Genomic DNA, 14,535 nt, shown 5'->3' with positions numbered 1-14,535 from the left:
GCTTGAATCTGAAAAGTCATTCAGCTATCAAGTTATCATTTATATCAGGAGTAGTTGTAGGTGTTTGAAACAGACAAGGTCTTACAGGTTCAGTTTGCTCGAGCAAGGATAGTCTATACCCTATACCTCAAGCTTAATAACTAACCTACCCTTTGCTGGAGTAGAAACACCCTTAACTCTGTGTTTTTACAGAGAAAGAAAATGGCATGGTCTAATTAATTTGAACAACTAGGTAAAGTGCCACCTGGAAGATAAAATCATTGCTGTTTCTGATGATTGGCTGATCAGTGCTTATACTCTTGATTGTTGTAAAGCAATATTTTGTTTACCATTAGAATCGGAGCAGGTGCATTGGAGCGTGTACGTTAGAGTTGTGTTAATGTCTTTTAGCTGAACTAGCAAGAAGCAAAAGGTGTGGATTTATAGAATTAACTTCCACAGAAGGTGAACCTTTTTTTTTTTTATGGTAAATCCCACGCCTGTCAAGAAAACAAAACTGGTGTGTTATCAAGCAAATATGTCAGTTTTTATTATATCAAGACAACAGAAATATTGTGTAATCGCAAGGTGTTTTACTGTCCCTTTGAGATAAAATATATTGAAGCATTAAAATGCTGTATGGACGGTATTGAAAATGTAGCCATTTTACAAAGGTACAAGATAGAAGGGTTTGTGATGCTGCACTCTGTAAAAAAAAGGTTTCCAGCCTTTAGCAAGATTAGTGCTGTGAACCTAAATATACTCATTATACACTCAGATTACTAAACAATTCTGCCTTTATGGATGCATGCTCCATGCACATTACTGATGCATGCTCTAAAGCATTACTAAACAATTCTGCCTATATGGATGCATTCGCCATGCAGATTCATACCCCCCAACTGTCCCGATTTTCGCGGGACAGTCCCGATTTTAGTGGTCTGTCCCTCTGTCCCGAGTTGCTAGCCATCTGTCCCGATTGGCCCAGGCATTTAAAAAAAAAAACAACAAAAAAAAATTTTTTTTTTTTTTTTTTTTTTTAAATTCTATTGGGTCCATACTCAGAAGCAGCTGGCTTTGCTTTCACAGGGTCAGATACCTGTTATATTCCCTGTGGAAAAGGAATGGTGTGTGGGTTAAGCTGGAGTAAGAAGGCTGTTATACACTCTGACCACGGGTAATGGTGACCTCTCTAAACTACCTCTGGTAGTGATGATGTCTAACCCCTGGTGATAATACTAGCATGCCTTCAGTTTTATACAATGAGCAGTGCTAATACCAGGGTAACGACAGTGTAACGAACAGTGTAACGAACAGTGGCAGCCGCAGACTGCCAGCTAATGTGCTTGCCCAACCCCAGGACCCCATACAATGAATTACAGATACCCATATATGATGTAGTGTGGTGTGTCTATCTGTATCCATAACTGTGTGTGTGTATCTGTATGTATAAGTTTATGCTATGTAGTGTGTGTGTGTGTGTGTCTGCATGTATAAATGTAAGCTATGTAGTGTGTGTATGTATATCTGCATGTATAAGTGTGTATCTGCATGTATAAGTCTATGCTATGTAGTGTGTGTGTGTGTCTGCATGTATAAGTGTATGCTATGTAGTGTGTGTGTCTCTGCATGTATAAGTGTATACTATGTAGTGTCTGTGTATCTGCATGTATAAGTGTATGCTGCATGTATAAGTGTATGCTATGTAGTGTGTGTGTATCTGCATGTGTAAGCGTATGCTATGTAGTGTGTATGTATCTGCATGTATAAGTGTATGCTATGTAGTGTGTGTGTATCTGCATGTATAAGTGTATGCCTGCATGTATAAGTGTATGCTATGTAGTGTGTGTGTGTCTGCATGTATAAGTGTATACTATGTAGTGGCTGTGTATCTGCATGTATAAGTGTATGCTATGTATAAGTGTATACTATGTAGTGTGTGTGTATCTGCATGTGTAAGTGTATGCTATGTAGTGTGTGTATCTGCATGTATAAGTGTATGCTATGTAGTGTGTGTGTATCTGCATGTATAAGTGTATGCTACGTAGTGTGTGTGTGTCTGCATGTATAAGTGTATACTATGTAGTGTCTGTGTATCTGCATGTATAAGTGTATGCTGCATGTCTAAGTGTATGCTATGTAGTGTGTGTATCTGCATGTATAAGTGTATATCTGCATGTAAAAGTGTATGCTATGTAGTGTGTGTGTGTATCTGCATGTATAAGTGTATGCTATGTAGTGTGTGTCTGCATGTATAAGTGTATGCTATGTAGTGTGTGTGTATCTGCATGTATAAGTGTATGCTATGTAGTGTGTGTGTATCTGCATGTATAAGTGTATGCTATGTAGTGTGTCTGTATCTGCCTGTATAAGTGTATGCTATGTAGTGTGTGTGTATCTGCCTGTATAAGTGTATGCTATGTAGTGTGTGTGTGTGTATCTGCATGTGTAAGTGTATGCTATGTAGTGTGTGTGTATCTGCATGTATAAGTGTATGCTATGTAGTGTGTGTTGTGTATCTGCATGTGTAAGTGTATGCTATGTAGTGTAGTGTGTATCTGCATGTGTAAGTGTATGCTATGTAGCGTGCTACTGTGCATTTTTGCTGACTTTAAAGGCAGAATTTAGAATATTAATGGGGAATGCAGAGAGTAGTTTTAAATAATTTATTAATAAATGTGCAATTAAGATAAAAATATTTAGCAATGTCTTTGCAAAGGCTAATTAAATACAGCGCTCACATAGCCATACCAGTGGTTTGAGCTTGGTGTTTGATTTGCTGCCTAAGTGTATTAAAATCTATGACTTTATTTAGAATTTTATTTTTATTACTTTGGTCTTATGATTTTTTTAAGCCCGCCCACCACATTTCAATTTTTTGCCAGGGGGGGGGGGGGTGTCCCTCTTTTGAATTTAGAATGTTGGGAGGTTGCAGATTGCTAAACAATTCTGCCTTTATGTGCTGATGCACGCTCCATGCACATTACTGAACAATTCTGGCTATATGTACTGATGTATGCTCCATGCACATTACTAAACAACTCTACCTTTATGTACTAATACATGCTCCATGCACATTACTAAACAATTCTACCTTTAAGTGTACTGATGCATGCTCCATGCACATTACTAAACAATTCTTTCTATATAGGGATGCATGCTCAATGCACATTACTAAACAATTCCTGCCTTTATGTACTGATGCATGTTCCATGCAGATTACTAAACAATTCTTCCTATATGGATGCGGATGCTCCATGCGCATTACTAAATAATTCTGCCTTTATGGATGCATGGTCCATGCAGATTACTAAACAATTCTGCCTTTAGTGTACTGATGCTTGTTCCATGTAGATTACTAAACAATTCTTCCTATATAGATGCATGCTCCGATGCACATTACTAAACAATTCTACCTTTATGTACTGATGCATGCTCCATGCACATTACTAAACAATTCTTTCTATATGGATGCATGCTCAATGCACATTACTAAACAATTCTGCCTTTATGTACTGATGCATGTTCCATGCAGATTACTAAACAATTCTTCCTATATGGATGCATGCTCATGCGCATTACTAAATAATTCTGCCTTAATGGATGCATGGTCCATGCAGATTACTAAACAATTCTGCCTTTATCTACTGATGCATGTTTCCATGCAGATTACTAAACAATTCTTCCTATATGGATGCATGCTCCATGCACATTACTAAATATTCTGCCTTTATGGATGCATGGTCCATGCACATTACTAAACAATTCTGACTTTATGGATGCATGCTCCATGCAGATTACTAAACAATTCTTCCTATATGTACTGATGCATGCTCCATGCGCATTACTAAATAATTCTGCCTTTATGGATGCATGCTCCATGCACAATTACTAAACAATTCCTGCCTTTATGTACTGATGCATGCTCCATGCACATTAGTAAACAATTCTGCCTTATGTACTGATGCATGCTCCATGCAGATTACTAAACAATTATTTGTATATGGAATGCATGCTCCATGCAGATTACTAAACAATTCTGCCTTTATGAATGCATGCTCCATGAACATTACTAAACAATTCTTCGCCTTATTGATGCATGCTCCATGCAGATTACTAAACAATTATTTCTGTATGGATCATGATCCATGCAGATTACTAAACAATTATTTCTATATGGATGCATGCTCCATGCACATTACTGATGCGATGCTCTAAAGGATTACTAACAATTCTGCATGATGGATGCATGCTCCATGCACATTACTGATGCATACTCTAAAGGATTACTAAACCATTCTGCCTTTATAGGTGCATGCTCCATGCAGATTAGCTAAACAATTCTTTATATATGGATGCATGCTCCATGCAGATTAGCTAAACAATTCTTTCTATATGGATGCATGCTCATGCAAATTACTAAACAATTCTTGCTATATGGAGTGCATGATCCATGCAGATTACTAAACAATTATTTCTATATGGATGCATGCTCCATGCAGATTACTAAACAATTCTGCCTTTATGGGATGCATGCTCCATGCAGATTACTAAACAATTCTACCTTTATGAATGCATGCTCCATGCAGATTACTAAACAATTCTTTCCTATGTGGATGCATGCTTCATGCACATTAGTAAATAATTCTGCCTTTATGGATGCATGCTCCATGCAGATTACTAAACAATTCTGCCTTTATGGATGCATGCTCCATGCAGATTACTAAACAATTCTGCCTTTATGGATGCATGCTCCATGCAGATTACTAAACAATTCTTCTATATGGATGCATGCTTCATGCACATTAGTAAATAATTCTGCCTTTATGGATGCATGCTCCATGCGTATTACTAAATAATTCTGCCTTTGAGGATGCATGCTCCATGTGCATTACTAAAGAATCCAGTGCCTGTACGTACTGATGCATGCTCTACATGATTACGCAACAATTCTGCCTCTATGTACCGATTCATGCTACACTTGGTAGTAAACAATTCAGCCTATATGTACTGATGCACGCTCCAGGCACATTACCAAACAATTCAGCCTATATGTACTGATGCCACGCTCCAGGCACATTACCAAACAATTAAGCCTATATGTACTGATGTACGCTCCAGGCACATTACTAAACAATTCATCCTATATGTACTGAAGCACGCTCCAGGCACATTACTAAACAATTCATCCTATATGTACTGAAGCATGCTCCAGGCACAATTACTAAACAATTCATCCTATATGTACTGAAGCACGCTCCAGGCACATTACTAAACAATTCAGCCTATATGTACTGATGCACCTTACTAAACAATTCATCCTATATGTACTGAAGCACGCTCCAGGCACATTACTAAACAATTTAGCCTATATGTACTGATGCACGCTCCTGGCACATTACCAAACAATTCAGCCTATATGTACTGATGCACGCTCCAGGCACATTACCAAACAATTCAGCTATATGGACTGATATATCCCAAGACTGATTCATAAAGCTACTCATAAGGGACCCTTTGCTTTTAAAAGGGATAGGAAAGACGAAATTAAACTTCAGGAATGAGACAGTGGCATTGTCCATTTGTCAAATGTATTTGTTCTATTGATATCAGTTGTTGAAAAAATAATATGTACATATCCTATACTAGTGGGAGCTAGCTGGTGATTGGTGCCTGCACACATTTGTCTCTTGTGACTGACTGACTAGATGTGTTCAGCTTGCTCCCAGTAGTGTATTGCAGCTCCTTCAACAAAGGATATCAAGAGAATGAAGCAAATTTAATAGAAGTAAAATTGGGAAAAAAAATGATGTTCTATCTAAATCATGAAAGAACTTTGGATTTCATGTCGCTTTAACTAAAGATTCACTTCATATTATGAGGCACATTTTACCTATTTTATGTGCACACTGCTACAGAGATCGGGGTAGCAGAAAACTATTTATGAGAATGCAAAAAAAAAATGAGCCCCCCTCTTTTACTACCATGAAACCGTACATTGGACATGCCTGTTCTATACAAAATAAGATTTTTAAAGGTAAGTCCTGCACTGCTACATAGCTTATTATTTTTGTTTACCAATATTGCACTTTTTATAGAGAATTCCTTTTCACTTTAATTAAAAACACAAGCATTAGAACTCTTGACCTAAAAGAGATGATCACTAACAAACAGGTCCCCATAACCTATGTAGAGCCCTTATTTAGAGATGCTATATTTCCCTCACTATCAAACAGATCCCCATAACCTATGTAGAGCCCTTATTTAGAGATGCTATATTTCCCTCACTATCAAACAGATCCCATAACCTATGGTAGAGCCCTTATTTAGAGATGCTATATTTCCTCACTATCAAACAGATCCCCATAACCTATGTAGAGCCCTTATTTAGAGATGCTATATTTCCCTCACTATCAAACAGATCCCCATAACTTATGTAGAGCCCTTATTTAGAGATGCTATATTTCCCTCACTATCAAACAGATCCCCATAACCTCTGTAGAGCCCTTATTTAGAGATGCTATATTTCCCTCACTATCAAACAGATCCCATAACCTATGTAGAGCCCTTATTTAGAGATGCTATATTTCCCTCACTATCAAACAGATCCCATAAACCTATGTAGAGCCCTTATTTAGAGATGCTATATTTCCCTCCAGAAGCAGTTATTTTCTTCCCCCCTTCTCTATTCAGAAACGAACATCTTTAAGCATAAGGGGACAGCTGCAGTTAGTCCATTGCACCCAATACCACAGGGAATTAACAGAAGACACAGATGCCAGTAAATATATGCATGGCCTCTAAATTTGCATGATAGCCACAGGCCTGAAAGCTCAATATGTGTGTCCCTGACTTAATGATAAGGTTTCGGATTTCACTTTCTTTCATATTTAAATAGCCCAGCTCCAATAGTTAAATCAAGTGGTAAAGGGCATGTGTGTGCTGTAGTCATTTACATTCAAACAGCTCTCAGACCCTATTCTTTATAAATCTTTTTTTTCCCTTTTTTGCAGTTACTTTCCAGATTTATATCAGATTGGGGGTCCAAAATAGTAATAGCTACAATGCATGTTGTTTTTATAATATTAATCTTTTTTTTTTTTTTTTTTAACTGAACTGTATTTCTACCTTACATTATTGCTGTTCCTGAGTAAGTAACTGTTGCCTCTCGTACATATTTTTTTATATTATACAAAAAGTTTAACCTGTAAGTCCCACATGCAAATTTATATACATACATACATACTGTATGTGTGTGTATATATATATATATATCATTCCAAGTAATAGATCTGCACTCGCTGGACTTTCAAAAAACAATAGTTCATTGTGTACAGTGACGTTTCGGGGAGCCATCTGTCCCCTTCATCTGATGAAGGGGACAGTTGGCTCCCCAAAACGTAACTACACAATAAACTATTGTTTTTTGAAAGTCAAGCGAGTGCAGATCTATTACGTGGAATTGGATATTGCTGTTCCTGACACCCTGGCTCGTATCTTAAAGGGACAGTCTAGACCAAAATAAACTTTCATGATTCAGATAGAGAATGTAATTTTAAACAATTTTCCAATTTACTTTTGTTCTCAAATTTGCTTTGTTCTCTTGGTATTCTTAGTTGAAAGCTAAACCTAGGAGGTTCATATGCTAATTTCTAAACCCTTGAAGGCCGCCTCTTCTCTCAGAGGATTTTAACAGTTTTTCACAACTAGAGGGTGTTAGTTCATGTGTTTCATATAGATAACATTGAGCTCATGCACGTGAAGTTACCTAGGAGTCATCACTGATTGGCTAATATGCAAAGTCTGTTAAAAGAACTGAAATAAGGGGAGCAGTTTGCAGAGGCTTAGATACAAGGTAATTACAGAGGTAAAAAGTATATTATTATAACTGCGTTGGTTATGCAAAACTAGCTAATGGGTAATAAAGGGATTATCTTTCTTCTTAAACAATAAAAATTCTGGTGTAGACTGTCCCTTTAAGAGGTGAGAGTGCAAATCCCTATAAACTTTCGTATATATATATAGTAAGGGTATAACATTAGCTATATGCAAGCAACAATAACACATTGGGACATTTCTTTTTGCACTTTTATATGTGGTGTGGTTGGGATTATATTTACATTGGCATTATAAAGCTTGATGGGGGAGGTGTAATACTTTGCATTATTATTATATATTATATCAAAAGTACAAATTAATTGAATAATTCAGCATAACATTGGTTTAATGATCATTTGTTACAACACACATTGACAATAGGGGAATATTGGCTAATTTAGCTAAATATTGTCTTAGCTAGATTATCAGCAGGATGGTGGTGTGCTCGTTACGTTTTTATTTAAATGTTATTGTTTTCATAATGGGTAAGACACTTTCTTTGCAGTAACCTCCCTTTTTAATAGGCTTTGCATGGCGATTACTTAATTTCCATGCAAAATAAAAACAAAATAGTGCAGCACTACTGAATAATGCAACTTGTCCTGAACTTTTTTAGTCAAGATTAAAAAATGTTCCCCATTAAATATACTTCCTAGAGCCAGAGTGCATTGCAAGGCTTATGGAACAATGATGTCGGAGCTTTCAGATTGGTTTGGCAGTTTCATTGTTCTCTGAGCGTAAACCAGACGCACTTATGTCCCATTTTTTTTCATGGGCTTTTGTTCATACTAAATTAATCTTTCACTGTGATAGCATTCATGATGGCATGTTAAAGCAGTGCATCCTAGCAACTGGAGGCTGGTTGCCAGGCAACAGTGTTCCTAGTAGGTTTTTCTTACTATACTTTTTGTTAGAGGCACTGAGAAGGCTGCACATAGATTATTATTATTTTTAATTCTTAGTCAGGATGCCATCATAATTAGAGGATGCAGAAATATGTCTTCAACATTCCCACATTGACAATGTTGCATATTCTCAAAGTTTGTAATTATAATAAGATCTGAAAAGCACCGATAATGGCTTTTGTCTGAAAAAAAATGTAGGCCTTATCCTTCTTGAAGGGCTTCAAATTAAACCAATTTCCTCAGCAACTTGTAAATGACTTTGCTTATGCAAAGCAGGCAAATTTACCTTCCTAAGTTAATGGATTTGCATAATTTGCAGATAGAAGAAGGAACATTGATATGAATAAAAAGTTATTATATAAAGAGAAACATTTATAGTTTGAGAAAAAAATGATGCCCAGGGTTTTCTAAATAAATTAAAAAAATACAATAAAATATATATAAAATAAATAAATTGAGAATATGTATAGTAATTTGTTTTGCATGAAAAATATTAAATGAAATCTATTGATATTGAAACTATCAGGAGATTCATATTGCATATCTAGGGATTCACTGCTCATTGGCTGAAAGGAAATATCACACAGAATTATTGTAGGACTTGGACACACCTCCACACGCATAAAAAAGTCATTTTATCCAGTAGAGGAATATCTGTTCAAAAATTAAAATTAAAAGAAGGAAAAGAATGAAATACACTTTATACTGTTTTTGATACAATAAAGAAAAACTTGACTTTGCTTCATTTTATTAAAACAGGGTGTCAATAAAGGATTTGGTTAAGCATTTAATGATTATACTGTAGAACAATATGGTGATTGAAGCTATTAATACACTCAGGTTTTGATCTTATATTGACAACTACAAAATTGTGAATTCTATAATTGATCAGACCGACTTCTGTCATGGCCTATCTAAGACCATCTATATTTAAAGGGATACTGAACCCAAATTGTTTTTTTTATGATTTAGATAGAGCATGAAATTTAAGCAACTTTCTACTTTACTCCTATTATCAATTTTTCTTTGTTCTCTTGCTATCTTTATCTTAAAGAAGAATGTAAAGCTTAGCAGCCAGCCATTTTAGGTTCAGCACCATGGATAGCGCTTGCTTATTGGAGGCTTACATCTACCCACCAATAAGCAAGCATAACCCAGGTTCTCAACCAAAAATGGTCCGGCTCCTATGCATCACATTCCTGCTTTTTAAATAAAGATAGCAAGAGAGCGGGAAAAAAATTGATAATAGGAGTAAATTAGAGAGTTGCTTTAAATTGCATGCTCTATCAGAATCATGAACGTACATTTTTTGTTTAGTGTCCCTTTAAGTGTTTGTTTTGTTCTGTAACGTATGCAACAATAAAAGTGATCAGCATTGTGGTTCTCCCATTTCTTGGTGGAACATATGCCACCACATAGGTCATGTGAGTAGTTTAAAACCCTTTTCCATTTGTGGCTTTCTATGTAATCTGATCCCTCACTAGACACCATGATGAGGGGAACTAGTAACCATTGTGTGTGTTTTTAGAATATAAGCCCTGGAGGAAAAGGTTTCAGTTGTCAGTATGCATAAAGGGACATGAAATCCAAAATCATTTTTTTTAATGATTCAGGTAGAGCATGGGATTTTAAACAAATTTCTAATTTACTTCTATTATAACTTTTTCTTTGTTGTCTTTGTATCTTTGGTTGGAAAGCAGGGACGTAAGCTTAGGAGCGGGGCCCATTTCTGGAGCACTATATGGCAGCAGTTTTGCAAGAATGTTACCCATTTGCAAGAGCACTATATGGCAGCACTATTTCCTGCCATGCAGTGCTCCAGATGCCCACCTAGGTATCTCTTCAACACAGAATATTATAGGAACGAAGCAAATTTGATAATAGAAGTAAATTGGAAACTTTTTTTTTAAATGGTCTGCTCTGTCTGAATCACAAAAGTAAAGTTGTGGGGTCTCATATCCCTTTAACTTTTAAGAGACATTTTGCTCAACTTTGTTTTGTCTAAAAGAGGGCATTTGAAAATGTTTTTATTTTAGTTTTTAACCCTTTAACCGCAGTTCGGACGTTCTATGCCTGCGCTGGGCTTTAGTAAATGGGATTGTGGGCTGGAGGGGGTGCTTAGCATCATAGGCACTCCCCCCTTACCCGATCCAATCATTGAAATCACGCAATGACATGAACGATCATGTGATTTCAATTTTGACTTATTTGTTTACAGTTCCGATGTAGACAAATAAGTCCTGTCGGGAAAGGGTTAACCAATAACCGCGTTTCTCGTCTGAATAAATGAAAGCTTTCTTGTCACAACTCCATAGGCGTGGCCACCAGTAAAGCCGAGCCAATCAGGATAAGTATGAAGTACAAAATGCATAATAAAAAAAAAAGTGAAGTAGACACGTTTACTTTATTTAGACTTTACTCGATTTTTACATATGATTAATTTAATATGCAAATGCCTGGTACTTTGTGTTGGGGCACAGATTGTTCCAAATTACACTAAACATTTTGCTCTATGAAGATAAAGCTTAAAATGGTACTAAAATCAGTATTATGTGCTCTGAGAGCAAAATCATTTGTATTTGTTTTTTTGTTGTGCTCTCTTTATATTGCAGATTCTCATGGCAGAAGATGAGGTGAAGATATAAGGATCTGTTTCCCATAGAGACATCATAAAGCTGTGTGTGTTTGTAGCTGATAAAGAAAATAATTGTTATAGCACCTTATTGAGCTGTAGCTATAGACAGTGGTGGTTCTAGGGAGCAAGGCAGGTCTCATCTCACTCACCGCTGGACCACCTAGCTCTGCCCTTAGAACACCTGCAACGCCACTTCCCCCTGCCCTGACCATCAAACACATACAACTGCGTCCACCAACCCTGCCCTCTTTCATGGAAACACCTGCAACTCCACCAGGGAGTGCTTGCCCCCCCCCCCCTTCCCCCATTATAAGGTTTCTTGAACCTCCACTGGTAGTGTTGCCATGTGTCCAGTATTCAACCAGGACTGTCCAGAATTTTGGGAGATTTTACTGGACAGCCTGCTAAAATACTGAACAGTGGACAAGTAGATTTCTGGACTGTTAGCTAAATGTAAAAGAATTGAGGGTCAGTCAAGGGGGTCAAACTCACTACTGTATATTTGTGTTACTAACAGCCAGAGGAAAAACTATTTATTTGTATGTTACTCACAGCCAAAGGGTAAAATTACTGCTCAGTTGTGAAAAATATACATGAGTGGGTGGCTAAGGTACAGCTTCTGAGTGGGCATCGTATGATGCCACTTACCATCGTGCCCAGGCACATAAAGCTTGTCTAGTACTTTTTGTGAGACCGCTGGTAACACATTGGATTCCTGTGGGGAAGGGGTTTATTCTGCTTTATTGCATTATGATGGTTTTTTTTTTTTTTTAATTAATTTTATTATATGTATCTGTAATGTTAGACTGAATTTATTATGAGCAAGTTACCACATTGTAGCAATAATAAAATTGTTGTGCAATAGATTACATTGATTCTTAAAGTGAAGGTAAACTTTGGTGAATGAAAGCCCGTTTTTAGAAATACAATTATAAACAGGGCCCCTTCATTCATCAAAGTTTACAAATCAGCCGTTTTCATTAAAAACTTACCTTTTTTTCTTTCACAGCCAGAGCAGCTTCCCCCTCCTGGAAATCCTCTCTTCACACGTCAGCAATGACTAATCCGGCTTTCTCCAATCACGGCTTTCCCCCCAGGGTAGTCATTGCCTGAGGCCATGTTGTGATTGGAGGAAGCCGGATTAGTCATTGATGTGTGAAGAAAGGATTTCCCAGAAGGGGAAGATGCTCTGGCTGTGCAAAGAAGAGAGGTAAGTTTTTTTTAATAGTATTTTTAAAAAACTGACTTTCATTCACCAAAGTTTACCTTCACTTTAAGTTTCAGTACAAGCCTTTGATTATTTTTATTTTTTTAAACGTATGTGAAACCCACCAGTTTTCTTTCATGATTCAGATAGCAGTGAATTAGAAAGCTGTTTAAAGGGTAAAGGGACAGTCAAGTCCAAAAAAAACCCTTTTAGTTTTAATAGGGCATGTAATTTTAAACACTTTCCAATTTACTTTTATCACCAATTTTGCTTTGTTCTCTTGGTATTCTTAGTTGAAAGCTAAACCTTGGAAGGCTCATATGATAATTTCTATGCCCTTGAAGGCCGCCTCTTATCACATGCTTTTTTATTTACTTTTCACAACAGGGAAGAGCTAGTTCATGTAAACCATATAGATAACGTGATCACGCCTGTGGATTGTGGCAGACACTGCACTAATTGGCTAAAATGCAAGCCAATAGATAATAAATAAAATGTCATGTGACCAGGGGCCTGTCAGAAGAGGCTTAGATACAAGTTAATCACAGAGGTAAAAAGTATATTTATATAACTGTGTTGGTTGTGCAAAACTGGGTAATGGGTAATAAAGGGAGTATCTATCTTTTAAAACAACAATAATTCTGGTGTTGACTGCACATTTAAAACAGTATGCTCTTATCTAATTTGATTAATTTGCGTGTTATCATTTATTGAAAAACACGTCAAGGTAGGTTTAGAAACAGCAATGTACTACTGGGAGCTAGCTGCACATGTGGCTGCTCTTGTCATTTTGATCATCCAGTTTCTTCAACTAGCTCCCAGCACTTTATTGTTGAGCATTCACCAAAGGATACCAAGAGAATGGATGCAATTTGATAACAGAAGTACATTGGAAAGCTGTTTTAAAATTGTATGCACTATTTTAATATTGAAAGAAAAATTCTGGGTTTCATATCCCTTTTAAAGAAAACCTTATTTTTGTTGAAGCAAATTAGCTTTTTGGTCTTGATAGGATCATGGGGCAAGCACATATCTTACACAAAAGCAAGAGGTGTTTAATGTGCAAGTTGAATTTGACTAATTCCTTATCTTTCTTTCTTTCTTTTTTTTTCTTTTTCTAATTTGTAGGAGCTTGGGTCATTTTATCAACAATACAGGAGTAACAGCACAGTAGATTTGGATGCATGTAGTAAGAACTTCATGGGATTAAAAGATCATATGGGGCCCAGCCTTGCCCAGCTTTATGTGAAGAACAGTGAAGCGCACGTTAGCGGGGTTGTGCAGTGGTCCATGGTGCGGAAACCAACAATGGATACAGTTAATTCCAGAAAAGAGGATTCAGATAAAGATACTTCTGAAGAGACTTACAGTTCTAGTGGTGACTCAGAGGAAGGAACAAATTCTGACAATGAATCTGAATTGTCTGGTAGACTTGTAGTGGAACCTTGCCGGATAACTAAGGGTCATAGACGTTTGTGCAGATCTCCATGCATAGAGCCGTACATCCTAAAGCGCAACGAGATCTTACATGACTTAAAGAAAGTAGAAATCTTGAAGGATATAAAAGAGGTTAAAAAAACGCCAGATACGGGGAAGGAATACCAATCAAAACTGGACTTTGCACTTAAATTAGGTTACTCTGAAGAGCAGGTGTTCCTTGTTCTCAATAAACTTGGTACGGATGCTTTAATTAATGATATTTTGGGTGAACTTGTCAAGCTTGGCAGCAAAAGTGATAGTGAACAAAATGTTGGGATGAGTAACAGCGGCTTGCGGGAATCTTCTTCAATTGAATCCCAGCGATCCGAATCCCCTTTTCATCAGGAGATAGTAGATGACATTGAAAATTTGCGGCCTATTGTAATTGATGGCAGCAATGTTGCAATGAGGTGAGTACATGTTTTTGTTAAGGGACCATTAGGTTCATTTTT

At 36.8% G+C, this 14,535-nt stretch overlaps 1 protein-coding gene across 1 annotated transcript in view; it reads left to right on the top strand.

The window, feature by feature from the left end:
• The window catches only part of ZC3H12C (zinc finger CCCH-type containing 12C), an 80,441-nt gene that overhangs the window by 19,589 nt on the left and 46,317 nt on the right, over positions 1–14,535 (top strand). The window contains exons 3-4 of the mRNA XM_053705581.1: positions 11,375–11,395; positions 13,733–14,493. Of these exons, the coding sequence (XP_053561556.1) occupies positions 11,375–11,395; positions 13,733–14,493 (782 nt within the window). The remainder of the gene's footprint in view (positions 1–11,374; positions 11,396–13,732; positions 14,494–14,535) is intronic.

This window comes from Bombina bombina, chromosome 3 (genome assembly GCF_027579735.1).
Source record: "Bombina bombina isolate aBomBom1 chromosome 3, aBomBom1.pri, whole genome shotgun sequence".
Lineage (NCBI taxonomy): Eukaryota > Metazoa > Chordata > Amphibia > Anura > Bombinatoridae > Bombina > Bombina bombina.
Note: the sequence above shows the minus strand (reverse complement) of the source record. Positions and strands in the feature narration are given on the sequence as shown.